General features: G+C 36.1%; 1 protein-coding gene across 1 annotated transcript in view; it reads right to left on the reverse strand.

Annotated features, from left to right (window-relative positions):
• Positions 1-228: 228 nt before the first annotated feature.
• LOC135215939 (uncharacterized) overlaps positions 229-27,622 on the reverse strand; it is a 51,932-nt gene continuing 24,538 nt past the window's right edge. The window contains exons 2-4 of the mRNA XM_064250894.1: positions 19,944-20,069; positions 15,465-15,605; positions 229-378 (exon numbers count right to left, since the gene is read on the reverse strand). Coding sequence (XP_064106964.1) covers positions 229-378; positions 15,465-15,605; positions 19,944-20,069 — 417 coding nt within the window. The remainder of the gene's footprint in view (positions 379-15,464; positions 15,606-19,943; positions 20,070-27,622) is intronic.

Consider the following 27,622-nt stretch of genomic DNA (forward strand, 5'->3'; position numbering starts at 1 on the left):
CCTACCATGAAATATTCATAAAGCTACTTCTGGAAAAAAAACTCCACAATAAAGTTTCTGGCAGTATATATTACTAAAGACTGATACAAACATGATTATTATTAACTTTTACGAATTATTAATAATGTCTTATGTATATCTTTCAAAAACATTTATGAACTAGTATTCTGTAAACCACTAAAGGTATTTTCTCTGATGTCGGTGTGCTGAAATAGAACTTTTCCGTTCCTATTCTTCTTCTTCTTCTTCTTCTTCTTCTTCTTCTTCTTCTTCTTCTTCTTCTTCTTCGTCTTCTTCTTCTTCCTCATCTTCTTCTTCTTCGTTCCCTGTGCAGACGGGCGTGAGAATCTTTAGCACCTCCAGACTTAACAACGTTTCCTTAAATTATGGAAATTTCTTCGAGGCCGTTGCTTCAATGGCGGTCGGAAGGTCTTGATAAATTTACCGCTGAATCCGTTTTCTTTCGCGGGATGGTTCCTCATTTTTGATTCGGAGAATTAGAAGCTCCCGCTTGGGGTAAGTTAACTGCGTTATTTTGCTCTAGCGCATCACTTAATAAGTTCAATTGTAAGTATATTCAATTCTAAAGTAACTTTTTATCTGTTTCCATATCATTCCGAAAAGATTTTGTTTTCACTTTTAAAAACATCCAACATATCACTGGTATTCGAGAGGTCACAAAAGTTTTGTCACGTCTCAAAAAAAATTTAAAAAATAAAAGCTTATATCTCGGGGGGGAATCTCTTCGGAAACATTCGTTGGAAATCCGAAAAAAAAGGCGACGCGAAACAGAAGACTTCAGGATCTGAAAGACACAGGAGAGAAAAAGCCAAAAGTGTTGCCACAAAACATTTCATTCGCCAGTTCAGTTCATCGCATTACTGCCAAACAAGTGGCATGATGAAGTCTAAAACGTATTACGTGTATTTTCTGGATAAGCGCTTTTTGCTGAAAGCAATGCCTTCTTTTTTATCAGTGTAGTTTTTATTTTTTTTTTTTTTTATCGGGACACGTGGCTAACCGAGGAAAATTGTCGTTTGTGATGTCTGGGATTCCATTTAAACAGCGACAGAATTTTTTTTACGCCCCAGACTGCTGGCAAAAGACTTAATATTCTACTCTAAATCCATTCAATTATACATAAATACATACATACATACATACATACATACATACATACATACATAAATGGCAATGAATTTATAAATTTGCATTTGTTGAGTTTTGCTAGACTTTCTCTTGCTTGATTCTCGGGCTTGCCTTTTCTACAGACCGATGGTACATACATATTATCTATCCCCTGACTTTGATGCAAGTTCATCTAAATGGATGACTGCATAATTCCGGCCGATATGGAAAGGACAGTAAACATCCGCAAGGATCGCAGCAGTGAAAGTCCTGAACGCCACATGAACATCGTTAGGAGGTCCCCCATGAAAAGCACAATAACCCATTCGGAGACATGGCCGATGGAATACTCCGATCATCCCAAGTGCGAATAAGAAGTATTCACTCTGTGGGATTCAGAAAACGATCAAACAAAGATCAGAAAACTTTACAACAACCGCATAAACGACATCAATTATTATTTCTTATATTTTATGATGTAGCAGCAAAATCAATTGTTGATAAAAAGCGATGCCAATTTGTTGATCACCGGCTATTTGTATTGTATGTGGATGTGTTATAAACACAACAATAGCTGCCAAAATATAATTGTACTTTTGAAAAATAAATTAGAATCACAAAAGATGCACATTAAATGTAGATATACAAGCAATATTTCCATTATGTAACTAAAGAATTTTTAAACTATACGTTTTGATTTTGATTTATATTGATTTTGTAGGAAACTGTTATATAAGTTTATATTCATATTTTTGCATTAGCAGAATTATCTAAATAATGTGTAAATTATTGGAATGTATTTGTATTTTTGTAATAAAAGATAAAAAAAAAAAAGTTTTACCGGAACTTGATATCAGCTTCATGTAAGACAGTCGACGAATCCCGAGCAGCTTTGCATTTATGAAGGTCAAAGCAACTGGCATCAGCTGATGGTTTTCTATAATGACAAGAAAATTAGAGGATACCAATGAAACCTGACTGAGACAACTAGCATGGCCAAAACTGGCGCTAGATACCAGTACGAACGTCAACCAGAGGGCTGCAAACTCGCCAATATCTCCGACTACATATCTTTCATCGCAGCTTTTCCACGAATCCCGCCATACCATCGGTGATCAGCTATTCCAAAATGCCACAGTCCAGTGTTGCCAATTGGTATCTTTTTACCCTCCAAACTGGCTATAAGACTTGCAGAAAACCGTGGAAATAAGTGAAATTAGCGAATCTATTTGTAATATATGTACATATTAGAGCAATTTTATCATTATTGCATTACTATGACAACTAGAATTCATGGAAACAGTTTGTAAATGCATCGGCGTATGTGTGAAGCTCCACTAAATAGGCAACGATGAGCCACACACCGCAAGAGCAAGCAGAGCCGCGACCGAGGGAGGCAGTCGTAGGAAGTACAATAATATTGGATGCCGGTACAGGTAAAGAGTATATTCAAATGAATGAAGCTTGCATTTGTATCCATAAAAAGCCCAGTGATGAATATTCAAGCTGGAATTACATCCGTTCCAGTACCATCACAGAATAGCTGAATACAGTAATCTGTCGTAATATTGTTTATAAATTTTTGCATTCGCACTTTTACATAATGTGATTCAGGTATCTGAGTTTCAATCGCGGAATAATAAATATTGCCTTTCAAACATTATTCGACGTCTTATTATACGAAAGATCTGTGGATTTCGTTTTTAATTGTTCAGTTGTTAAGCGAAACTACCTGGTTGACTTTTTTCAAATACCCGTTAAGTTTTGTACAACTTCATCCTCTAATCGTGAAACTTGCTCTTCTGTTTGTTTGCCAGTTTAGGGCATTTGGGTAAGACTATTACTCTAATTTCTGTTGCATGTTTTCAATCCCCTTTTTAGTCGACTTTAGGTGCAAATCCGTACATTTTCTTTTTTTCGTCCTGAAGGTACTTGAAATGTTGCACGTTCAGATAAACCTAATAACTTTAAATAGATAATTTAAATATATATGGATTTGTGTGTGTATGTGAATGTGAGTGTGTGAGTGTGAGTGTTCTTAAGCTTAATTTTATTATTATATCATTAGTATGGTCTCAAAATTAAGCACATTCAAGTAATGCAGTGAAAATATGGGTGATAAAGATTATGAATTTTATCGCAGCTCCCTTTAGTGCTCGGATAATTATCGGATGAAATTTGATTGCATCCTTCGCAGACAGAAATTGCCTTGTGAAATCCTTTCGTATCAAAAATCCACCCTGAGAGCACCCACTTCCCTTCACCCCCTGCCTCCCCATCCCTGCCCCTCTTTTTTTACCTCTCAAATATTCGTAAAGCTACTTCTGGAAAAAAAAACTCCACCATAAAGTTTCTCGCAGTATATATTGCTAAAGATTGATACAAACATGATTATTAACGTTTATGAATTAATAGTGTCTTATGCATATCTTTCGAAAACATTTATGAAGTAGTATTCTGTAAACCAATAAAGGTTTTCTTTGATATCGGTGTGCTGAAAGAGAGCTTTTCCGTTGCTATTCTTCTTCTTCTTCTCCTTCGTTCTCTGTGTAGACGGGCGTGAGAATCTTTAGCACCTCCACACTTAACAACGTTTCCTTAACTTATGGAAATTTCTTCGAGGCCGTTGCTTCAATGGCTGGTCGGAAGGTCTTGATAAATTTACCGTTGAATCCGTTTTCTTTCGCGGGATGGTTCCTCATTTTCGCTTCGGGGAATTAAAAGCTCCCGCTTGGGCTAAGTTAACTACGTTATTTGCCTAGCGTATCACTTAACGAGTGCAATTGTAATTATATTCCATTCTGAAGAGACTTTTTTTATCTGTTTCCATATCATTTCGAAAAGAATTTGTTTTCACTTTAAAAAAAATCCCACATAACACTGGTTTTCGAAATGTCGCAAAAGTTTTGTCACGGCTCAAAAAAAAAAAAAAAAAAAAAAAACTTAAATCTCGTGGGGAATCTCTTCCGAAACATTCGTTGGAAATCCGAGAAAAAGGCGACGCGAAACAGAAGACTTCAGGATATGAAAGCCACAGGAGAGAAAAAGCCAAAAGCGTTGCCACAAAACATTTCATTCACCAGTTCATCGCATTACTGCCAAACAAGTGCCATGATGAAGTCTAAAACGTATTACATGTATTTTCTTGATAAGCGCTTTTTTGCTGAAAGCAATGCCTGTTTTTTTATCGTTGTAGTTTTTTTTTTCTTCTTCTTCTTCTTATCGGCTAGCTAAGGAAAATTTGCGTTTGTGAAGTCTGGGATTCGATTTGAAAAGCGACAGAATTTTTTTACGCCCCAGACTGCTGGCAAAAGATTTAATATTCTACTCTAAATCCATTGAATTATACATAAATATATGCATACATACATACATATATACATCCAAAAATGACAATGAATTTACAAATTTGCATTTGTTGAATTTTGCTAGACTTTCTCTTGCTTGATTCTCGGGCTTGCCTTTTCTACAGACCAATGGTTCATACATATTATCTATCCTTTGACTTTGATGCAAGTTCCCCTAAATGGATGACTGCATAATTCCGGCCGATATGAAAAGGACATTAAACATCCGCAAGGATCGCAGCAGTGAAAGTCTTGAACGCCACATGAACATCGTTTGGAGGTCCCCCATGAAAAGCCCAATAACCCATTCGGAGACATGGCCGATGGAATACGACAATCATCCCAAGTACGAATAAAAAGTATTCATTCTGTGGGATTTAGAAAACGATCAAACAAAAATCAGAAAACTTTACGACAACCGCATAAACGACACCAATTAATACTTGTTTTATTCTATGATATAGCAGCAAAACCAATTGTTGATAAAAACACTGCCATTTTGTTGATCACCGGCTATTTGTATTGTTTGTGGATGTGTTATAAACATAACAACAGCTGCCAAAATATAGTTGTTCTTTTGGAAAACAAATTAGAATCACAAAGGATGTATATTAAATGTAGATATACAAACAATATTTCCATTACGTAACTAAAGAATTTTTAAACTATACGTTTTGATTTAGATTTATATTGATTTTGTAGCAAACTGTTATTTAAGTTTATGTTTATATTTTTGCATTAGCAGAATTATCTAAATAATGTGTAAATTATTGGAATATAATTGTATTTTTGTAATAAAAGATAAAAAAAAAAAGTTTTACCGGAACTTGATATCTGCTTCATGTAAGACAGTCGACGAATCCCAAGCAGCTTTGCTTATATGAAGGTCAAAGCAACTGGCATCAGCTGATGATTTTCTATAATGACAAGAAAATTAGAGGATACCAATCAGACCTGACTGAGATAACTAGCATGGCCAAAACTGGCGCTAGATACCAACCAGTATGAACGTCAACCAGAGGGCTGCAAACTCCCCAAAATTTCCGACTTCATATCTTTCATCGCAGCTTTTCCACGATTCCCGCCATACCATCGGCAATCAGTTATTCCAGAAAGTCACACCGGTGTTGCCAATTGGTATCTGTTTACCCTCCAAACTGGCTATATAACTTGCACAAAACCGTGGAAATAAGTGAAATTAGCGATTCTATTTGTAGTATATATACATATTAGAGCAATTTTATCATTATTGCATTGCTAGGACAACTAGAATTCATGGAAACAATTTGTAAATGCATCTGAGTATGTGTGAAGCTCCACTAAAGTGGCAACGATTAGCCACACACCGCAAGAGCAAGCAGAGCCGCGACCGAGGGAGGCAGTCGTAGGAAGTACAATAATATTGGATGCCGGTGCGGGCAAAAGAGTCTATTCAAGAAATGAAGCATGCATTTGTATCCATAAAAAGACCAGTGATGAATATTCAAGCTGGAATTACATCCGTTCCAGTACCATCACAGAATAGCTCAATCTAGACCGTGAGTTCAATACAGTAATCTGTCGAAATATTGTATTTAAATTTTTGCATTCTCATTTTTACATATGTGATTCAGGTATCTGAGTTTCCATTGCGGAATGATAAATATTGCCTTTCAAACATTATTCGACGTCGTATTATACCAAAGAGTCTGTGGATTTCGTTTTTAATTATTCAATTGTTAAGCGAAACTCCCTGGTTGACCCTTTTAAATTACCTGTTAAGTTTTGAACAACTTCATCCTCTAATCGTGAAACTTGCTCTTCTGTTTGTTTGCCAGTTTGGGGCAATTTCAGTTGCATGTTTCCAATCCCCTTTATAGTCGACTTCAGGAACGAATCCGTACATTTTCTTTTTTTCGTTCTGAAAAGGACTAAAGGTACTTGAAACGTTGCACGTTCAGATAAACATAATAACTTTAAATAGATAATTTCAATATATATGGGTTGGTTTGTGTATGTGATTGTGAGTGTGTGAATGTGAGTGTTCTTAAGCTTAATTTCATTATTATTTCATTAGTATGGTCTCAAAATTAAGTACATTCAAGTAATGCTGTAAAAATATGGATAATAAAGACGACGAATCTTATCGCAGCTCCCTTAGTGCCCAGATAATTATCCAATGAAATTTGATTGCATCCTGCCCCTTCTTTTTTTACCTCTCTAATAATCGCATTCTTTCCACAGAAGAATTTCTTCATCTCTTCTTTTTCTTTCTTTTTATGTTTCAACATATTTTTTTATCGAGTCTCGGGTACGGAAGGAAGACCATTTGCTGAAGAACTGCGATCTTTGATCTCAACATGAATCGGGAATGGAACCCTCGGAAATATTCATCTCTTTATCCCGCATAGCACAAAGGCCATTGCGCCCTTAATAGGCTGCTCAACTGGAATTAATAACAGGGCGGGAGGGGAATACTTCAGAAACAACAGCAGCAAAGGAATGCGGAAGGGCCGCGACCACTGATCTGCTGAAATGTCTGCTTGTGGAACGCTCAGATATCATAGTACTAACACTTTTGTTATAGTTCTTGTCTGTTCCTTAAACTGCTTTAGTTCTTGTCTGTTCCTTAAACTGCTGTGGTTCTTGTCCAACAATTGTGTCATAGTTATTGTCTATCTTCCAAACCGTTACGTTATTGAAGGAAGTATTAATGTTAGTGCGTGTATTTGTTATGGGATTGCAATGGTTTCCCTTTTTTCTCCGCTTGCAAAGATCTTATATTGTTTAGACATTTACTTCAGATGTACTTACGATTTCATTTTTATCGCAATAAAGCAATAAGGCTGAACCAATAAAGCAATGAGGCTGAACCAAGCATGAAATATTCGTAAAGCTACTTCTGGAGAAAAAAAAATCCACAATAAAGTTTGTCGCAATATATATTACTAAAGACTGATACAAAGATGATTATTAACGTTTATGAATTAATAGTGTCTAATGTATATCTTTCAAAAACATTTATGAACTAGTATTCTGTGAACCACTAAAGGTTGTTCTTTGATGCCGGTGTGCTGAAATAGAACTTTTCCGTTGCTATTCTTTTTCTTCTTCTTCTTCCTCATCTTCTTCTTCTTCGTTCCCTGTGCAGACGGGCGTGAGAATCTTTAGCACCTCCAGACTTAACAATGTTTCCCTAAATTATGGAAATTTCTTCAAGGCCGTTGCTTCAATGGCGGTCGAAAGGTCTTGATAAATTTACCGCTGAATCCGTTTACTATTTTACTTTCGCGGGATGGTTCCTTATTATTCTCCTCGGGGAATTAGAAGCCCCAGCTTGGGCAAAGTTAACTGCGTTATATGCTTAGCGTATCACTTAACAAGTGCGATTGTAACTATATTCCCTTCAAAAATGACTTCTTTTTTTTCTGTTTCCACATAATTTCGAAAAGAATTTGTTTTCACTTTTCTAAAATCCGACGTAACACTGGTTTTCGAGATGTCGCAAAAGTTTTGTCACGTCTCAAAACAAAAACAAAAAAAAAAGAAGAAGAAGCGTAAATCTCAGGGGAATCTCTTCGGAAACATGCATTGGAAATCCGAAAAAAAAGGCGACGCGAAACAGAAGACTTCAGGATATGAAAGCCACAGGAGAGAAAACGCCTAAAGTGTTGTCACAAAACATTTCATTCGCCAGTTCATCGCATTACTGCCAAACAAGTGGTATGATGAAGTCTAAAACGTATTATGTGTATTTTCTGGATAAGCGCTTTTTTGCTGAAAGCAATGCCTTCTTTTTTATCAGTGTAGTTTTATTTTTTTTTTTTTATCGGGACACGTGGCTAGCTAAGAAAAATTTACGTTTGAGATGTCTGGGATTCCATTTAAACAGCTACAGAATTTTTTTACGCTCCAGACTGCTGGCAAAAGACTTTATATTCTACTCTAAATGCATTCAATTATACATAAATACATACTTACATACATACATACATACATACATAAATGACAATGAATTTACAAATTTCCATTTGTTGAATTTTGCTAGACTTTCTCTTGCTGGATTCTCAAGCTTGCCTTTTTTACAGACCGATGGTACATACATATTATCTATCCCTTGACTATGATGCAAGTTCCTCTAAATAGATGACTACATAATTCCAGCCAATATGGAAAGGACAGTAAACATGCGCAAGGATGGCAGCAGTGAAAGTCCTGAACGCCACATGAACATCGTTAGAGGTCCCCCATGAAAAGCGCAATTACCCATTCGGAGACATGGCCGATGGAATACGCCGATCATCCCAAGTACGAATAAAAAGTATTCAGTCTGTGGGATTCAGAAAATAATCAAACAAAAATCAGAAAACTTTATGACAACCTTATAAACGACACCAATTATTACTTGTTTTATTCTATGATATAGCAGCAAAATCAATTATTGATAAAAACACTGCCATTTTGTTGATCGCCGGCTATTTGTATTGTTTGTGGATGTGTTATAAATATAACAATAGCTACCAAAATATAGTTGTTCTTTTGAAAAATAAATTAGAATCACAAAGGATGTACATTAAATGTAGATATACAAGCAATATTTCCAAGTATGTAACTAAAGAATTTTTAAACTATACGTTTTGATTTTTATTTATATTGACTTTGTACCAAACTATTATTTAAGTTTATGTTTATATTTTTGCATTAGCAGAATTATCCAAATAATGTGTAAATTATTGGAATGTAATTGTATTTTTATAATAAAAGATAAAAAAAAGTTTTACTGGAACTTGATATCTGCTTAATGTAAAACAGTCGACGAATCCCGAGCAGATTTGCATTTATGAAGGTCAAAGCAACTGGCATCAGCTGATGATTTTCTATAATGACAAGAAAATTAGAGGATACCAATGAAACCTGACCGAGATAACTAGCATGGCCAAAACTGGCGCTAGATACCAGTATGAACGTCAACCAGAGGGCTGCAAACTCGCTAATATTTCCGACTTCATATCTTTCCTCGCAGCTTTTCCACGAATCCCGCCATCCCATCGGCAATCAGCTATTCCAAAAAGCCACAATCCAGTGTTGCCAATTGGTATCTGTTTACCCTCCAAACTGGCTATAAGACTTACACAAAACCGTGGAAATAAGTGAAATTAGCGAATCTATTTGTAGTATATATACATATTAAAGCAATTTTATCATTATTGCATTGCTAGGACAACTAGAATTCATGGAAACAGTTTGTAAATGCATCGGCGTATGTGTGAAGCTCCACTAAATTGGCAACGATGAGCCACACACCGCAATAGCAAGCAGAGCTGTTACCGAGGGAGGCAGTCGTAGGAAGTACAATAATATTGGATGCCGATGCAGCAAGAGTCTATTCAATGAATGGAGCTTGCATTTGTATCCATAAAAAGCCCAGTGATGAATATTCAAGCTGGAATTACATCCGTTGCAGTACCATCACAGAATAACTCAATACAGTAATTTGTCTTAATATTGTATTTAAATTTTTGAATTCTCATTTTTACATATGTGATTCAGGTATCTGAGTTTCCATTGCGAATAATAAACATTGCCTTTCAAACATTATTCGACGTCGTATTATACCAGAGTCTATGGATTTCGTTTTTAATTCTTTAATTGTTAAGCGAAATTACTTGGTTGACCCTTTTAAATTACCTGATAAGTTTAGTACAACTTCATCCTCTAATCGTGAAACTTGCTCTTCTGTTTGTTTGTTAGTTTGGAGCAATTGGGTAAGAGTGTTACTCTAATTTCAGTTGCATGTTTCCAATCCCCTTTTTAGTCGATTTCAGAAGCAAATCCGTACATTTTCTTTTTTTCGTTTTGAAAAGGACTAAAGGTACTTGAAACGTTGCGCGTTCAGATACGCCTAATAATTTTAAATAGATAATTTGAATACATATGGGTTTGTGTGTGCATGTGAATGTGAGTGTGTGAATGTGAGTGGTTTTAAGGTTAATTTTGTTTTTATATCATTAGTATCGTCTCAAAATTAAGTACATTCAAGTAATGCAGTAAAAATATGGATAATAAAGATGATGAATCTTATCGCAGCTCCCTTTAGTTCTCGGATAATTATCCGATGAAATTTGATTGCATCCTTCGCAGACCGGAATTGCCCTGTGAAATCCTTTCGTATCAAAAATCCACCCTGAGGGCACCCACTTCCCTTCAACCCCACCCCCCCCCCCCCCCCCTCTTCGTCCCTGCCCCAGACCCTGCCCCTCTTTTTTTACCTCTCAAATATTCGTAAAGCTACTTCTGGAAAAGAAAACTCCACATTAAAGTTTCTCGCAGTATATATTGCTAAAGACTGTTACAAACATGATTATTAACGTTTATGAATTAACAGTGTCCTATGTATATTTTTCAAAAACATTTATGAACTAGTATTCTGTAAAACACTAAAGTATTTTCTTTGGTGTCGGTGTGCTGAAATAGAACTTTTCCGTTGGTATTCTTCTTCTTCTTCTTCTTCTTCTTCTTCTTCTTCTTCTTCTTCTTCTTCTTCGTTCCTGTGCAGACGGGCGTGAGAATCTTTAGCACCTCCAGACTTAACAACGTTTCCCTAAATTATGGAAATTTCTTCGAGGTCGTTGCTTCAATGGCGGTTCGAAGGTCTTGATAAATTTAGCGCTGAATCCGTTTTCTTTCACGGGATGGTTCCTCATTTTCGCTTCGGGGAATTAGAAGCTCCCGCTTGGGCAAAGTTAACTGCGTTATTTGCTCTAGTCTAGCGTATCAATTAACGAGTGGAATTGTAATTATATTCCATTCTAAAGTGACTTTTTTTATCTGTTTCCATAACATTTCGAAAATAATTTCCTTTCACATTAAAAAAAAAAATCCGACATAACACTGGTTTTCGAAATGTGGCAAAAGTTTTGTCACGTCTCAAAAAAAATAAAAAGCTTAAATCTCAGGGAGAATCTCTTCGGAAACATTCGTTGGAAATCCGAGAAAAAGACGACGCGAAACAGAACACTTCAGGATATGAAAACCACGGGAGAGAAAAAGCCAAAAGTGTTGCCACAAAACATTTCATTCGCCAGTTCATCGCATTACTGCCAAACAAGTGTGCCACGATGAAGTCTAAAACGTATTACGTGTATTTTCTGGACAAGCACTTTTTTGCTGAAAGCAATGCCTTCTTTTTTATCTGTGTAGTTTTTTTTTTTTTTTATCGAGACAGTGGCTAACCGAGGAAAATTTGCGTTTGAGGTGTCTGGGATTCCATTTTTTTATGCCCCAGACGGCTGGCAAAAGACTTTATTTTCTACTCTAAATCCATTCAATTATACATATATACATACATACATACATACATACATACATACATACATACATACATACATACATACATACATACATACATACATACATACATACATACATAAATGACGATGCATTTATAAATTTGCATTTGTTGAATTTTGCTAGACTTTCTCTTGCTTGATTCTCAAGCTTGCCTTTTCTACAGACCGATGGTTCATACATAATATCTATCCTTTGACTTTGATGCAAGTTCATCTAAATGGATGACTGCATAATTCCGGCCGATATGAAAAGGACAGTAAACATGCTCGCAGCAGTGAAAGTCCTGAACGCCACATGAACATCGTTAGGAGGTCCCCCATGAAAAGCGCAATAACCCATTCGGAGACATGGCCGATGGAATACGCCGATCATCCAAAGAACGAATAAAAAGTATTCACTCTGTGGCATTCAGAAAATGATCAAACAAAAATCAGAAAACTTTACGACAACCGCATAAGCAACACCAATTAATACTTGTTTTATTCTATGATATAGCAGCAAAATCAATCATTGATAAAAACACTGCCATTTTGATGATCACCGGCTATTTGTATTGTTTGTGGATGTGTTATAAACATAACAATAGCTACCAAAATATAGTTGTTCTTTTGAAAAATACATTAGAGTCTCAAAGGATGTACATTAAATGTAGATATACAAGCAATATTTCCAAGTATGTAACTAAAGAATTTTTAAACTATACGTTTTGATTTAGATTTATATTGATAATGTAGCCAACTATTATTTAGGTTTATGTTTATATTGTTGCATTAGCAGAATTATCCAAATAATGTGTATAATTATTGGAATGTATTTCTATTTTTGTAATAAAAGATTAAAAAAAAATAGTTTTACCGGAACTTGATATCTGCTTCATGTAAGACAGTCGACGAATCCCAAGCAGCTTTGCATTTATGAAGGTCAAAGCAACTGGCATCATCTGATGATTTTCTATAATGACAAGAAAATTAGAGGATACCAATGAAACCTGACTGAGATAACTAGCATGGCCAAAACTGCCGCTAGATACCAGTATGAACGTCAACCAGAGGGCTGCAAACTCGCCAATATTTCCGACTTCATATCTTTCCTAGCAGCTTTTCCACGAATCCCGCCATACCATCGGCAATCAGCTATTCCAAAAGGTCACACCAGTGTTGCCAATTGGTATCTGTTTACCCTCCAAACTGGGTATAAGACTTACACAAAACCGCGGAAATAAGTGAAATTAGCGTATCTATTTGTAGAATATGTACATATTAGAGCACTTTTACCATTATTGCATTGCTAGGACAACTAGAATTCATGGAAACAGTTTGTAAATGCATGGGCATATGTGTGAAGCTCCACTAAAGTGGCAACGATGAGCCACACACCGCAAGAGCAAGCAGAGCCGCTACCGAGGGAGGCAGTCGTAGGAAGTACAATAATATTGGATGCCGGTGCGGGCAAAAGAGTCTATTCAATGAATGAAGCTTGCATTTGTATCCATAAAAAGACCAGTGATGAATATTCAAGCTGGAATTACATCCGTTTCAGTACCATCACAGAATAGCTCAATAAGGTAATCTGTCTTAATATTGTATTTCAATTTTTGCATTCTCATTTTTACATATGTGATTCAGGTATCTGTGCAGACGGGCGTGAGAATCTTTAGCACCTCCAGACTTAACAGCGTTTCCGTAAATTATGGAAATTTCTTCGAGGCCATTGCTTCAATGGCGGTCGGAAGGTCTTCGTAAATTTACCGCTAAATCCGTTTTCTTTCGCGGGATGGCTCCTCATTTTCGCTTCGGGGAATTAGAAGCTCCCGCTTGGGCTAAGTTAACTGCGTTATTTGCTCTAGTCTAGCGTATCACTTAACAAGTGCAACTGTAAGTATATTCCATTCTAAAGTGACTTTTTTATCTGTTTCCATATCATTCCGAAGAGAATGATGGTGCAGTTCTGCGCAAAAGAGTCTATTCAATGAATGAAGCTTGCATTTGTATCCATAAAAAAACCAGTGATGAATATTCAAGCTGGAATTACATCCGTTCTAGTACCATCACAGAATAGCTCAATACAGTAATCTGTCGTAATATTGTATATAAATTTTTGCATTCTCACTTTTACATATGTGATTCAGGTATCTGAGTTTCCATTGCGGAGTAATAAATATTGCCTCTCAAACATTATTCGATGTCGTATTATATAAAAGATTCTGTGGATTTCCTTTTTAATTGTTTAATTGTTAAGCAAAATTATTTGGTTGATCCTTTTAAATTACCCATTAAGTTTTGTACAACTTCATCCTCTAATCGTGAAACTTGCTCTTCTGTTTGTTTGTTAGTTTGGGGCAATTGGGTAAGAGTGTTACTCTAATTTCAGTTGCATGTTTCCAATCCCCTTTTTAGTCGATTTCAGGAACAAATCCGTACATTTTCTTTTTTTCGTTCTGAAAAGGACTAAGGGTACTTCAAATGTTGCACGTTCAGATAAACCTAATAACTTTAAATAGATAATTTGAATATATTTGGGTTGGTTTGTGTATGTGAATTGGAGTGTCTTGAAGGTTAATCTCATTATTATATCATTAGTATGGTCTCAAAATTAAGTACATTCAAGTAATGCAGTAAAAATATGGATAATAAAGACGACGAATCTTATCGCAGCTCCCTTAGTGCTCCGATAATTATCCGATTAAATTTGATTGCATACTTCGCAGACCGAAATTGCCCTGTGAAATCCTTTCGTATCAAAAATCCACCCTGAGGGCACTTCCCTTTCCCTCCCCCACCAACCACCCCCCTCCTGCCCCTGACCCTGCCCCATCTTTTTTTACCTCTCTATAATCGTATTCTTTCCACAGAAGAATTTCTTCATCTCTTTTTTTTTTTTTTCTTTCTTTTTATGTTTCAACATAATTTTTTATCGAGTCTCGGGTACGGGAGGGAGACCATTTGCAGAAGAACTTCGATCTTTGATCTTAACATGACTCGGTAATGGAACCCTCGGAAATATTCATCCCTTTCTCCAGCATAGCACAAAAGCCATTGCGCCCTTAATAGGCTGCTCAACTGGAATTAATAACAGAGCGGGAGGGGAATACTTCAGAAACAACAGCAGCAAAGGAATGCGGAAGAACCGCGACCACTGATCTGGTAAAATGTCTGCTTGTGGAACGCTCAGATATCATAGTACTAACACTTTTGTTATAGTTCTTATCTGTTCCTTAAACTTCTTTAGTTCTTGCCTGTTCCTTAAACTGTTATAGTTCTTGCCTGTTCCTTAAACTGTTATAGTTCTTGTCTGTTCCTTAAACTGATATGGTTCTTATCCAACAATTGTGTCATAGTTATTGTCTATCGTCCAAACCGTTATGTTATTGAAGGAAGTATTAATGTTAGCGCGTGTATTTGTTATAGGATTACAATATTTTCCTTGTTTAGTCATTTACTTTAGATGTACTTGCGATTTCATCTTTATCACAATAAAGCAATAACTTTATAAGGCTGAACCTATCATGAAATATTCTTAAAACTACTTCTGGAGAAAAAAAAAACTCCACAATAAAGTTTCTCGCAGTATATATTACTAAAGACTGATACAAACATGATTACTAACGTTTATGAATTTATAGTGTCTTATGTATATCTTTCAAAAACATTTATGAACTACTATTCTGTAAACCACTAAAGGTTTTTCTTTGATGTCGGTGTGCTGAAATAGAACTTTTCCATTGCTATTCTTCTTCTTCTTCTTCTTCTTCTTCTTCTTCTTCTTCTTCTTCTTCTTCTTCTTCTTCTTCTTCTTCGTTCCCTGTGCAGACGGGCGTGAGAATCTTTAGCACCTCCAGACTTAACAACGTTTCCCTAAATTATGGAAATTTCTTCGAGGCCGTTGCTTCAATGGCTGGTCGGAAGGTCTTGGTAAATTTACCGTTGAATCCGTTTTCTTTCACGGGATGGTTCCTCATTTTCGCTACGGGGAATTAGAAGCTCCCGCTTGGGCTAAGTTAACTGCGTTATTTGCTCTAGCGTATCACTTAACGAGTGCAATTACAATTATATTCCATTCTAAAGTGACTTTTTTTATCTGTTTCTATATCATTCCGAAGATAATTGGTTTTCACTTTTAAAAAAAACCGACATGACACTGGTTTTTGAAATGTCGCAAAAGTTTTGTCACGTCTCAAAAAAAAAAAAAAAGCTTAAATCTTCGGAAACATTAGTTGGAAATCCGAGAAAAAGGCGACGCAAAACAGAACACTTCAGGATCTGAAAGCCACAGGAGAGAAAAAGCCAAAAGTGTTGTCACAAAACATTTCATTCGCCAGTTCATCGCATTACTGCCAAACAAGTGTGCCATGTTGAAGTCTAAAATGTATTACGTGTATTTTCTGGATAAGCGCTTTTTTGCTGAAAGCAATGCCTTCTTTTTTATCGGTGTAGTTTTTTTTTTTTTTTTTTTTTTTTATCGGGACACGTTTGTGATGTCTGTGATTACATTTAAACAGCTACAGAATTTTTTTACGCCCCAGACTGCTGGCAAAAGACTTTATATTCTACTCTAAATGCATTCAATTATATATAAATACATACATACATACATGCATACATACATACATAAATGACGATGAATTTATAAATTTGCATTTGTTGAATTTTGTTAGACTTTTTCTTGCTTGAATCTCAAGCTTGTCTTTTCTACAGACCGATGGCACATACATATTATCTATCCCTTGACTTTGATGCAAGTTCCTCTGAATGGATGACTGCATAATTCCGGCCGATATGAAAAGGACATTAAACATCCGCAAGGATCGCAGCAGTGAAAGTCCTGAACGCCACATGAACATCGTTAGGAGGTCCCTCATGAAAAGCGCAAAAACCCATTTGGAGACATGGCCGATGGAATACGCCGATCATCCCAAGAACGAATAAAAAGAATTCACTCTGTGGGATTCAGAAAACGATCAAACAAAGATCAGAAAACTTTACGACACCGCATAAACGACACCAATTAATACTTGTTTTATTCTATGATATAGCAGCAAAATCAATTATTGATAAAAACACTGCCATTTTGTTGATCACCGGCTATTTGTATTGTTTGTGGATGTGTTATAAATATAACAACAGCTGCCAAAATATAGTTGTTCTTTTGAAAAATAAATTAGAATCACAATGGATGCATATTAAATGTAGATATACAAACAATATTTCCATTATGTAACTAAAGAATTTTCAAACTATACGTTTTGATTTAGATTTATATTGATTTTGTAGCAAACTGTTATTTAAGTTTATGTTTATATTTTTGCATTAGCAGAATTATCTAAATAATGTGTAAATTATTGGAATGTAATTGTATTTTTGTAATAAAAGATAAAAAAAAAAGTTTTACCGGAACTTGGTATCTGCTTCATGTAAGACAGTCGACGAATCCCGAGCAGCTTTGCATTTATGAAGGTCATAGCAACTGGCATCAGCTGATGATTTTCTATAATGACAAGAAAATTAGAGGATACCAATGAAACCTGACTGAGATAACTAGCATGGCCAAAACTGGCGCTAGATACCAGTATGAACGTCAACCAGAGGGCTGCAAACTCGCCAATATTTCCGACTTCATATCTTTCATCGCAGCTTTTCCACGAATCCCGCCATACCATCGGCAATCAGCTATTCCAAAAAGCCACAGTCCAGTGTTGCCAAACTGGGCATAAGACTTACACAAAACCGTGGAATTAAGTGAAATTAGCGTATCAATTTTCAGTATATATACATAATAGAGCACTTTTACCATTATTGCATTGCGGTGACAACTAGAATTCATGGAAACAGTTTGCAAATGCATCGGCGTATGTGTGAAGCTCCACTAAATTGGTAACGATGAGCCACACGCCGCAACAGCAACCAGAGCCGCGACCGAGGGAGGCAGTCGTAGGAAGTACAATAATATTGGATGCCGGTGTGGGCAAAAGAAGCTTGCATTTGTATCCATAACAAGACCAGTGATGAATATTCAAGCTGGAATTACATCCGTTCCAGTACCATCACAGAATAATTCAATACAGTAATATGTATTTAAATTTTTGCATTCTCATTTTTACATATGTGATTCAGGTATCTAAGTTTCCATTGCGGAATGATAAATATTGCCTCTCAAACATTATTCGACGTCGTATTATACCAAAGAGTCTGTGGATTTCGTTTTTAATCGTTCAATTATTAAGCGAAACTACCTGGTTGACCTTTTTAAATTACCCGATAAGTTTTGTACAACTTCATCCTCTAATCATGAAACTTGCTCTTCTGTTTGTTTGTCAGTTTGGGGCAATTGGGTAAGACTTTTACTCTAATTTCAGTTGCATGTTTCCAATCCCCTTTTTAATCGACTTCAGGAACAAATCCGTACATTTTCTTTTTTTCATTCTGAAAAGGACTAAAGGTACTTGAAACGTTGCACGTTCAGATAAACCTAATAACTTTAAATAGATAATTTGAATATATATGGGTTTATGTGTGTATATGAATGTGAGCGTGTGAGTGTGAGTGTTCTTAAAAGCTTGATTTTATAATTATATCATTAGTATGGTCTTGTAAGTGTCAGAGACTCAAACACACACAAATAAAAGGAAAGATGTGCCTTTATAAAGAATACTAAGGTAGTGTGTAGAAACCTATTTACAAGTTATAGAAGATCGCCAAACAAAATCGTGCCTTTTCTTTAACTCTCTACTTCTCTGAGCACAACTGCAACTTTGCATGCAGCATGCAATCGATACTGTGCGTTTAGTAGTTCATAGACGAGTCTTCTTTGAGCATGTGTGCTTATTAAGAAGGCCAAAAGTTTTCAAGGGCTATGAGGGCTAAGATGTACCAGCAGTATGAAACTTATAGATGTAATAAAGCCCCGTAAATGAAGACATTCCCTTTTTATTTGCTTGATATCCTAGCTAAAGGGGGAGGGGCAACCTCCTAGAGTAGAAGCACACACCAGCTACCACTGGAAAGTAGCCTGCAGCCACAGGTCTGAAAATTAAGTACATTCGAGTAATACAGTAAAAATATGGATAATAAAGACGACGAATCTTATCGCAGCTCCCTTAGTGCTCCGATAATTATCCGATTAAATTTGATTGCATCCTTCGCAGACCGAAATTGCCCTGTGATATCCTTTCGTATCAAAAATTCACCCTAAGGACACCCACTTCCCTCCCCCCCGCCCCCCGCCCCCCGCAGCCCCTGCCCCCGACGTTGCCCCATCATTTGTTTACCTCTCTAATAATTGCATTCTTTCCACAGAAGAATTTCTTCATCTCTTTTTTTTTTCTTTCTTTTTATGTCTCGAGTACGGGAGGAAGATCATTTGCTGAAGAACTGCGATCTTTGATCTTAACATGACTCGGGAATGGAACCCTCGGAAATATTCTTTCCTTTATCCAACAAAGCACAAAAGCCATTGCGCCCTTAATAGGCTGCTCAACTGGAATTAATAACAGGGCGGGAGGGGAACACTTCAGAAACAATAGCAGCAAAGGAATGCAGAAGAGCCGCGACCACTGATCTGCTGAAATGTCTGCTTGTGGAACGCTCAGGTATCATAGTACTAACAGTTTTGTTATATTTCCTGCCTGTTCCTTAAACTGTTATAGTTCTTGCCTGTTCCTTAAACTGTTATAGTTCTTGTCTGGTCCTTAAACTGTTATAATTCTTGTCCGTTCCTTAAACTGCTATAGTTCTTGTCCAACAATTGTGTCATAGTTATTGTCTATCTTCCAAACCATTATGTTATTGAAGGAAGTATTAATGTTAGCGCGTGTATTTGTTATGGGATAGCAATGGTTTCCCTGCTTTTTATTCCGCTTGCAAAGATCTTTATATTTGTTTAGATATTTACTTCAGATGTACTTACGATTTCATCTTTATCACAATAAAGCAATAACTTTATGAGGCTGAACCTAGCATGAAATAATCGTAAAGTTACTTCTGGAGGAAAAAAAAAAACTCCACAATAAAGTTTCTCGCAAAATATATTTATTAACTTTTACGAATTATTAATAATATCTTATGTATATCTTTAAAAAACATTTATGAACTAGTATTCTGTAAACCACTAAAGGTCTTTGATGTCGGTGTGCTGAAATAGAACTTTTCCATTGCTGTTCTTCTTCTTCTTCTTCTTCTTCTTCTTCTTCTTCTTCTTCTTCTTCTTCTTCTTCCTCTTCTTCTTCTTCTTCTTCTTCTTCTTCTTCTTCTTCTTCTTCTTCTTTGTTCCCTGTGCAGACGGGCATGAGAATCTTTAGCACCTCCAGACTTAACAACGTTTCCCTAAATTATGGAAATTTCTTCGAGGCCGTTGCTTCAATGGCGGTCGGAAGGTCTTGATAAATTTAGCGCTGAATCCGTTTTCTTTCGCGGAATGGTTCCTCATTTTTGCTTCCAGGAATTTGAAGTTCCCGCTTGGGCTAAGTTAACTGCGTTATTTCCTCTAGCGTATCACTTAACGAGTGCAATTGTAATTATATTCCATTCTAAAGTGACTGTTTTTGTTTCCAAATCATTTCGAAAAAAATTTGTTTTCACTTTCAAAAAAATCCGACATAACTCTGGTTTTCGAAATGTCGCAAAAGTTTTGTCGTCTCAAAAAAAAAAAAAAAAAAAAAAAAAAAAAAAAAAAAAAAATCTCGGGGGGAATCTCTTCGGAAACATTCGTTGGAAATCCGATAAAAAAGGCGACGCGAAACAGAAGACTTCAGGATATGAAAGCCACAGGAGAGAAAACGTCAAAACATTTCATTCGCAAGTTCATCGCATTACTGCCAAACAAGTGTCATGATGAAGTCTAAAACGTATTATGTGTATTTTCTGGATAAGAGCTTATTTGCTGAAAGCAATGCCTTCTTTTTTATCAGTGTAGTTTTATTTTTATTTTTTTTTTATCGGGACACGTGGCTAGCCAAGGAAAATTTGCGTTTGTGAAGTCTGGGATTCCATTTAAACAGCGACAGAATTTTTTTACGCCCCAGACTGCTGGCAAATGACTTTATATTCTACTCTAAATCCATTCAATTATACATACATACATACATTTATACATACATACATAAATGATGATGAATTTATAAATTTACATTTGTTGAATTTTGCTAGACTTTCTCTTGCTGGATTCTCAAGCTTACCTTTTCTACAGACCGGTGGTACATACATATTATCTATCCCTTGACTTTGATGCAAGTCCCTCTAAATGGATGACTGCATAAATCCGGCCTACATGAAATGGACAGTAAACATCCGCAAGGATCGCAGCAGTGAAAGTCCTGAACGCCACATGAACATCGTTAGGCGGTCCCCCATGAAAAGCGCAATAACCCATTCGGAGACATGGCCGATGGAATACGCCGATCATCCAAAGTACAAATAAAAAGTATTCACATTGTGGCATTCAGAAAACAATCAAACAAAGATCAGAAAACTTTACGACAACCACATAAACGTCATCAATTACTATTTCTTTTATTCTATGATATAGCAGCAAAATCAGTTATTGATAAAAACATTGCCATTTTGTTGATCACCGGCTATTTGTATTGTTCGTGGATGTGTTATAAACACAACAATAGCTGCCAAAATATAATCGTTCTTTTGAAAAACAAATTAGAATCACAAAAGATGTATATTAAATGTAGACATACAAGCAATATTTCCAAGTGTGTAACTAAGAATTTTTAAACTATACGTTTTGATTTTGATTTATATTGATTTTGTAGCAAAATGTTACTTATGTTTAAATTTATATTTCTGCATTAACAGAATTATCCAAATAATGTAAATTATTGAAATATAATTGTATTTTTGTAATAAAAGATAAAAAAAAAGTTTTACCGTAACTTGATATCTGCTTCATGTAAGACAGTCGACGAATCCCGAGCAGCTTTGCATTTATGAAGGTCAAAGCAACTGGCATCAGCTGATGATCTGCTATAATGGCAACAAAATTAGAGGATACCAATGAAACCTGACTGATGCATTGCCAAAACTGACGCTAGATACCAGTATGAACGTCAACCAGAGGGCTGCAAACTCGCCAATATTTCCGATTTCATATCTTTCATCGCAGCTTTTCCACGAATCCCGCTATACCATCGGCAATCAGGTATTCCAAAAAGTCACAGTCCAGGGTTGCCAATTGGTATCTGTTTATCCTCCAAACTAGGCATTAGACTTACAAAAAACCGTGGAAATAAGTGAAATTAGTGAATCTATTTGTAGAATATATACATATTAGAGCACTTTTACCATTATTGCATTACTAGGACAACTAGAATTCATGGAAACAGTTTGTAAATGCATTGGCGTATGTGTGAAGCTCCACTAAATTGGCAACGATGAGCCACACACCGCAAGAGCAAGCAGAGCCGCGACCGAGGGAGGCAGTCGTAGGAAGTTCAATAATACTGGATGCCTGTGCAGGCAAAAGAGTCTATTCAATGAATGAAGCTTGCATTTGTATCCATAAAAAGACCAGTGATGAATATTCAAGCTGGAATTACATCCGTTCCAGTACATCACAGAATAGCTCAATACAGTAATCTGTCGAAATATTGTATTTAAATTTTTGCATTCTCATTTTTACATAAGTGATTCAGGTATCTGAGTTTCCATTGCGGAATGATAAACATTGCCTTTCAAACATTATTCGACGTCGTATTATACCAGAGTCTGTGGATTTCGTTTATAATTGTTCAGTTGTTAAGCAAAACTACCTGGTTGACCCTTTTAAATTAATTGTTAAGTTTTGTACAACTTCATCCTCTAATCGTGAAACTTGTTCTTCTGTTTGTTTTTCAGTTTGGGGCAATTGGGTAAGTGTTACTCTAATTTCAATTGCATGTTTTTTCGTTCTGAAAAGGACTAAAGTTACTTGAAACGTTGCACGTTCAGATAAACCTAATAACTTTAAGTAGACAATTTGAATAGATATGGTTGTGTGTGTGTATGTGAATGTGAGTGTGTGAGTGTGAGTGTTCTTAAAAGCTTAATTTTATAATTATGTCATTAGTATGGTCTTGTAAGTGTCAGAGACTCAAACTCACACAAATAAAAGGAAACATGTGCGTTTATAAAAAATACTAAGGTAGTGTGTAGAAACTATTCACAAGTTATAGAAGATCGCCAAACAAAATCGCGCCTTTTCTTTAACTCTCTACTTCTCTGAGCACAACTGCAACTGTGCATGCAGCATGCAATCGACATTGTGCATTTAGTAGTTCATAGACGAGTCTTTTTTTAGCATGTGTGCTTATTAAGAAGGCCAAAAGTTTTCAAGGGCTATGAGGGCTAAGATGTACCACCAGTATGAAACTTATAGATGTAATAAAGCCCCGTAAATGAAGACATTGCCTTTTCATTTGCTCAGATAATTATCCGATTAAATTTGATTGCATCCTTCGCAGACCGAAATTGCCCTGAAATCCTTTCGTATCAAAAATCCACCCTGAGGGCACTTCCCTCCCCCCCCCTGCCCCCGACCTTGCCCCATCTTTTTTTACCTCTCTAATAATCCCATTCTTTCCACAGAAGAATTTATTCATCTCTATCTTTTTTTCTTTCTTTTTGTTTTAACATATTTTTTTTATCGAGTCTCGGGTACAGGAGGATGACCATTTGCTGAAGAACTGCGATTTTTTATCTTAACATGACCCGGGAATGGAACCCTCAGAAATATTCATCACTTTATCCCGCATAGCACAAAGGCCATTGAGCCCTTAATAGGCTGCCCAACTGGAATTAATAACAGGGCGGGAGGGGAACGCTGCAGAAACAACAGCAGCAAAGGAATGCGGAAGAGCCGCGACCACTGATCTGCTGAAATGTCTGCTTGTGGAACGCTCAGATATCATAGTACTAACACTTTTGTTATAGTTCTTGACTGTTCCTTAAACTGCTATGGTTCTTGTCCAACAATTGTGTCATAGGTATTGTCTATCTTCCAAACCGTTATGTGATTGAAGGAAGTATCAATTTTAGCGCGTGTATTTGTTATGGGATTGCAATGGTTTCCTTTTTTTTATTCCGCTTGCAAAGATCTTTATAATTGTTTAGACATTTACTTTAAATGTACTTACGATTTCATCTTTATCACAATAAAGCAATAAGGATGAACCAATCATGAAATATTCGTAATGCTACTTCTGGAGAAAAAAAAAACTCCCAATAAAGTTTGTCGCAGTATATATTACTAAAGACTGATACAAACATGATTATTAACGTTTATGAATTAATAGTGCCTCATGTATATCTTTCAAAAACATTTATGAACTAGTATTTTGTAAACCACTAAAAGTTTTTCTTTGATGTCGGTGTGCTGAAATAGAACTTTTCCGTTGCTATTCTTCTTCTTCTTCTTCTTCTTCTTCTTCCCCTTCTTCTTCTTCTTATTCTTATTCTTCTTCTTTGTTCCTGTGCAAACGGGCGTGAGAATCTTTAGCACCTCCAGACTTAACAACATTTCCCTAAATTATGGAAATTTCTTCGAGGCCGTTGATTCAATGGCGGTCCGAAAGTCTTCATAAATTTACCGTTGAATCCGTTTTCTTTCGCTGGATGGTTCCTCATTTTCGCTTCGGGGAATTAGAAGCTCCAGCTTGGGCTAAGTTAACCGCGCTATTTGCTCTAGCGTATCACTTAACAAGTGCAATTGTAATTATATTCCATTCTAAAGTGACATTTTTCATGTTTCCATATCATTTCGAAAATAGTTTGTTTTCACTTAAAAAAAAAAAAAAAAATCCGACATAACCCTGGTTTTCGAAATGTCGCAAAAGTTTTGTCACGTCTCAAAAAAGAAAAAAAAAAAAAGCGTAAATCTCGGGGGAATCTCTTCGGAAACATTCGTTGGAAATCCGAGAAAAAAGGCGACGGGAAACAGAAGACTAAAGGATATGAAAGCCACAGGAGAGAAAAAGCCAAAAGTGTTGCCACAAAACATTTCATTCGCCAGTTCATCGCATTACTGCCAAACAAGTGGTATGATGAAGTCTAAAACGTATTATGTGTATTTTCTGGATAAGCGCTTTTTTGCTGAAAGCAATACCTTCTTTTTTATCAGTGTAGTTTTATTTTTTTTTTTATCGGGACACGTGTCTAGCCAAGAAAAATTTGCGTTTGTGAAGTCTGGGATTCTATTTAAACAGCGACAGAATTTTTTTACGCCCCAGACTGCTGGCAAAAGACTTTATATTCTACTCTAAATCCATTCAATTATACATAAATATATACATACATACATACATTCAAAAATGACAATGAATTTACAAATTTGCATTTCTTGAATTTTACTAGACTTTCTCTTGCTTGATTCTCAAGCTCGCCTTTTCTACAGACCGATGGTACATACATATTATCTATCCCTTGACTTTGATGCAAGTTCCTCTAAATGGATGACTGCATAATTCCGGCCAATATGAAAAGGACAGTAAACATCCGCAAGGATCGCAGCAGTGAAAGTCCTGAACGCCACATGAACGTCGTTAGGAGGTCCCCCATGAAAAGCGCAATAACCCATTCGGAGACATGGCCGATGGAATACGCCGATCATCCCAAGTGCGAATAAAAAGTATTCACTCTGTGGCATTCAGAAAACCATCAAACGAAAATCAGAAAACTTTACGACAACCGCATAAACGACACCAATTAATACTTGTTTTATTCTATGATATAGCAGCAAAATCAGTTATTGATAAAAAACATTGCCATTTTGTTGATCACCGGCTATTTGTATTGTTAGTCGATGTGTTATAAACACAACAATAGCTGCCAAAATATAATCGTTTTTTTGAAAAATAAATTAGAATCACAAAGGATGCATATTAAATGTAGATATACAAGCAACATTTCCAAGTGTGTAACTAAGAATTTTTAAACTATACGTTTTGATTTTGATTTATAATGATTTTGTAACAAACTGTTACTTAAGTTTATATTTATATTACCTCATTAACAGAATTATCCAAATAATGTAAATTATTGAAATATAATTGTATTTTTGTAATGAAAGATAAAAAAAAAAGTTTTACTGTAACGTGATATTAGCTTCATGTAAGACAGTAGACGAATCTCAAGAGGCTTTGCATTTATAGGGTCATAGCAACTGGCATCAGCTGATGATTTTCTATAATGGCAAGAAAATTAGAGGATAGCAATGAAACCTGACTGAGATAACTAGCATGACCAAAACTGGCGCTAGATACCAGAATGAACGTCAACCAGAGGCTGCGAACTCGCCAATATTTCCGATTTCATTTCTTTCCTCGCAGCTTTTCCACGAATCCCGCCATACCATAGGCAATCAGCTATTCCAAAAAGTCACACCAGTGTTGCCAATTGGTATCTGTTTACCCTCCAAATTGGGTATAAGACTTACACAAAATCGCGGAAATAAGTGAAATTAGCGAATCTATTTGTAATATATATACTTATTAGAGCACTTTTACCATTTGCATTGCTATGACAACTAGAATTCATGGAAACAGTTTGTAAATGCATCGGGGTATGTGTGAAGCTCCACTAAATTACCAACGATGAGCCACACACCGCAAGAGCAAGCAGAGCCGCTACTGAGGGAGGCAGTCGTAGGAAGTACAATAATATTGGATGCCGGTGCGGGCAAAAGAAGCTTGCATTTGTATCCATAAAAAGACCAGTGATGAATATTCAAGCTGGAATTACATCCGTTCCAGTACCATCAAAGAATAGCTCAACACAGTAATATGTATTTAAATTTTTGCATTCTCATTTTTACATATGTGATTCAGGTATCTGAGTTTCCAGTGCGGAATAATAAATATTGCCTTTCAAACATTATTCGACGTCGTATAATACCGAAGAGTATGTGGATTTCGTTTTTAATTGTTCAATTGTTAAGCGAAACTACCTGGTTGACCTTTTTCAATTACCCGTTAAATTTTGTCATTTTGGGGCAAATGGGTAAGATTGTTACTCTAATTTCAGTTGCATGTTTTCAATCCCCTTTTTAGTCAACTTCAGGAACAAATCCGTACATTTTCTTTTTTTCATTCCGAAAAGGACTAAAGGTACTTGAAACGTTGCATGTTCAGATAAACTTAATAACTTAAAATAGATAATTTCAATATATATGGGTTTGTGTGTGTATGTGAATGTGAGTGTGTGAGTGTGAGTGTTCTTAAGCTTAATTTTATTATTATATCATTAGTATGGTCTCAAAATTAAGCACATTCAAGTAATGCAGTGAAAATATGGGTGATAAAGATTATGAATTTTATCGCAGCTCCCTTTAGTGCTCGGATAATTATCGGATGAAATTTGATTGCATCCTTCGCAGACAGAAATTGCCCTGTGAAATCCTTTCGTATCAAAAATCCACCCAGAGAGCACCCACTTCCCTTCACCCCCCGCCTCCCCATCCCTGCCCCTCTTTTTTTACCTCTCAAATATTCGTAAAGCTACTTCTGGAAAAAAAAACTCCACCATAAAGTTTCTCGCAGTATATATTACTAAAGACTGATACAAACATGATTATTAACGTTTATGAATTAATAGTGTCTTATGTATATCTTTCAAAAACATTTATGAACTAGTACTCCGTAAACCACTAAAGGTATTTTCTTTGATGTCGGTGTGCTGAAATAGAACTTTTCCGTTGCTATTCTTCTTCTTCATCTTCTTCTTCTTCCTCTTCTTTTTCTTCTTCGTTCCCTGTGCAGACGGGCGTGAGAATCTTTAGCACCTCCAGACTTAACAACGTTTCCCTAAATTATGGAAATTTCTTCGAGGCCGTTGCTTCAATGG

The sequence above is a fragment of the Macrobrachium nipponense genome, chromosome 5 (genome assembly GCF_015104395.2).
Source record: "Macrobrachium nipponense isolate FS-2020 chromosome 5, ASM1510439v2, whole genome shotgun sequence".
Taxonomy (NCBI): domain Eukaryota; kingdom Metazoa; phylum Arthropoda; class Malacostraca; order Decapoda; family Palaemonidae; genus Macrobrachium; species Macrobrachium nipponense.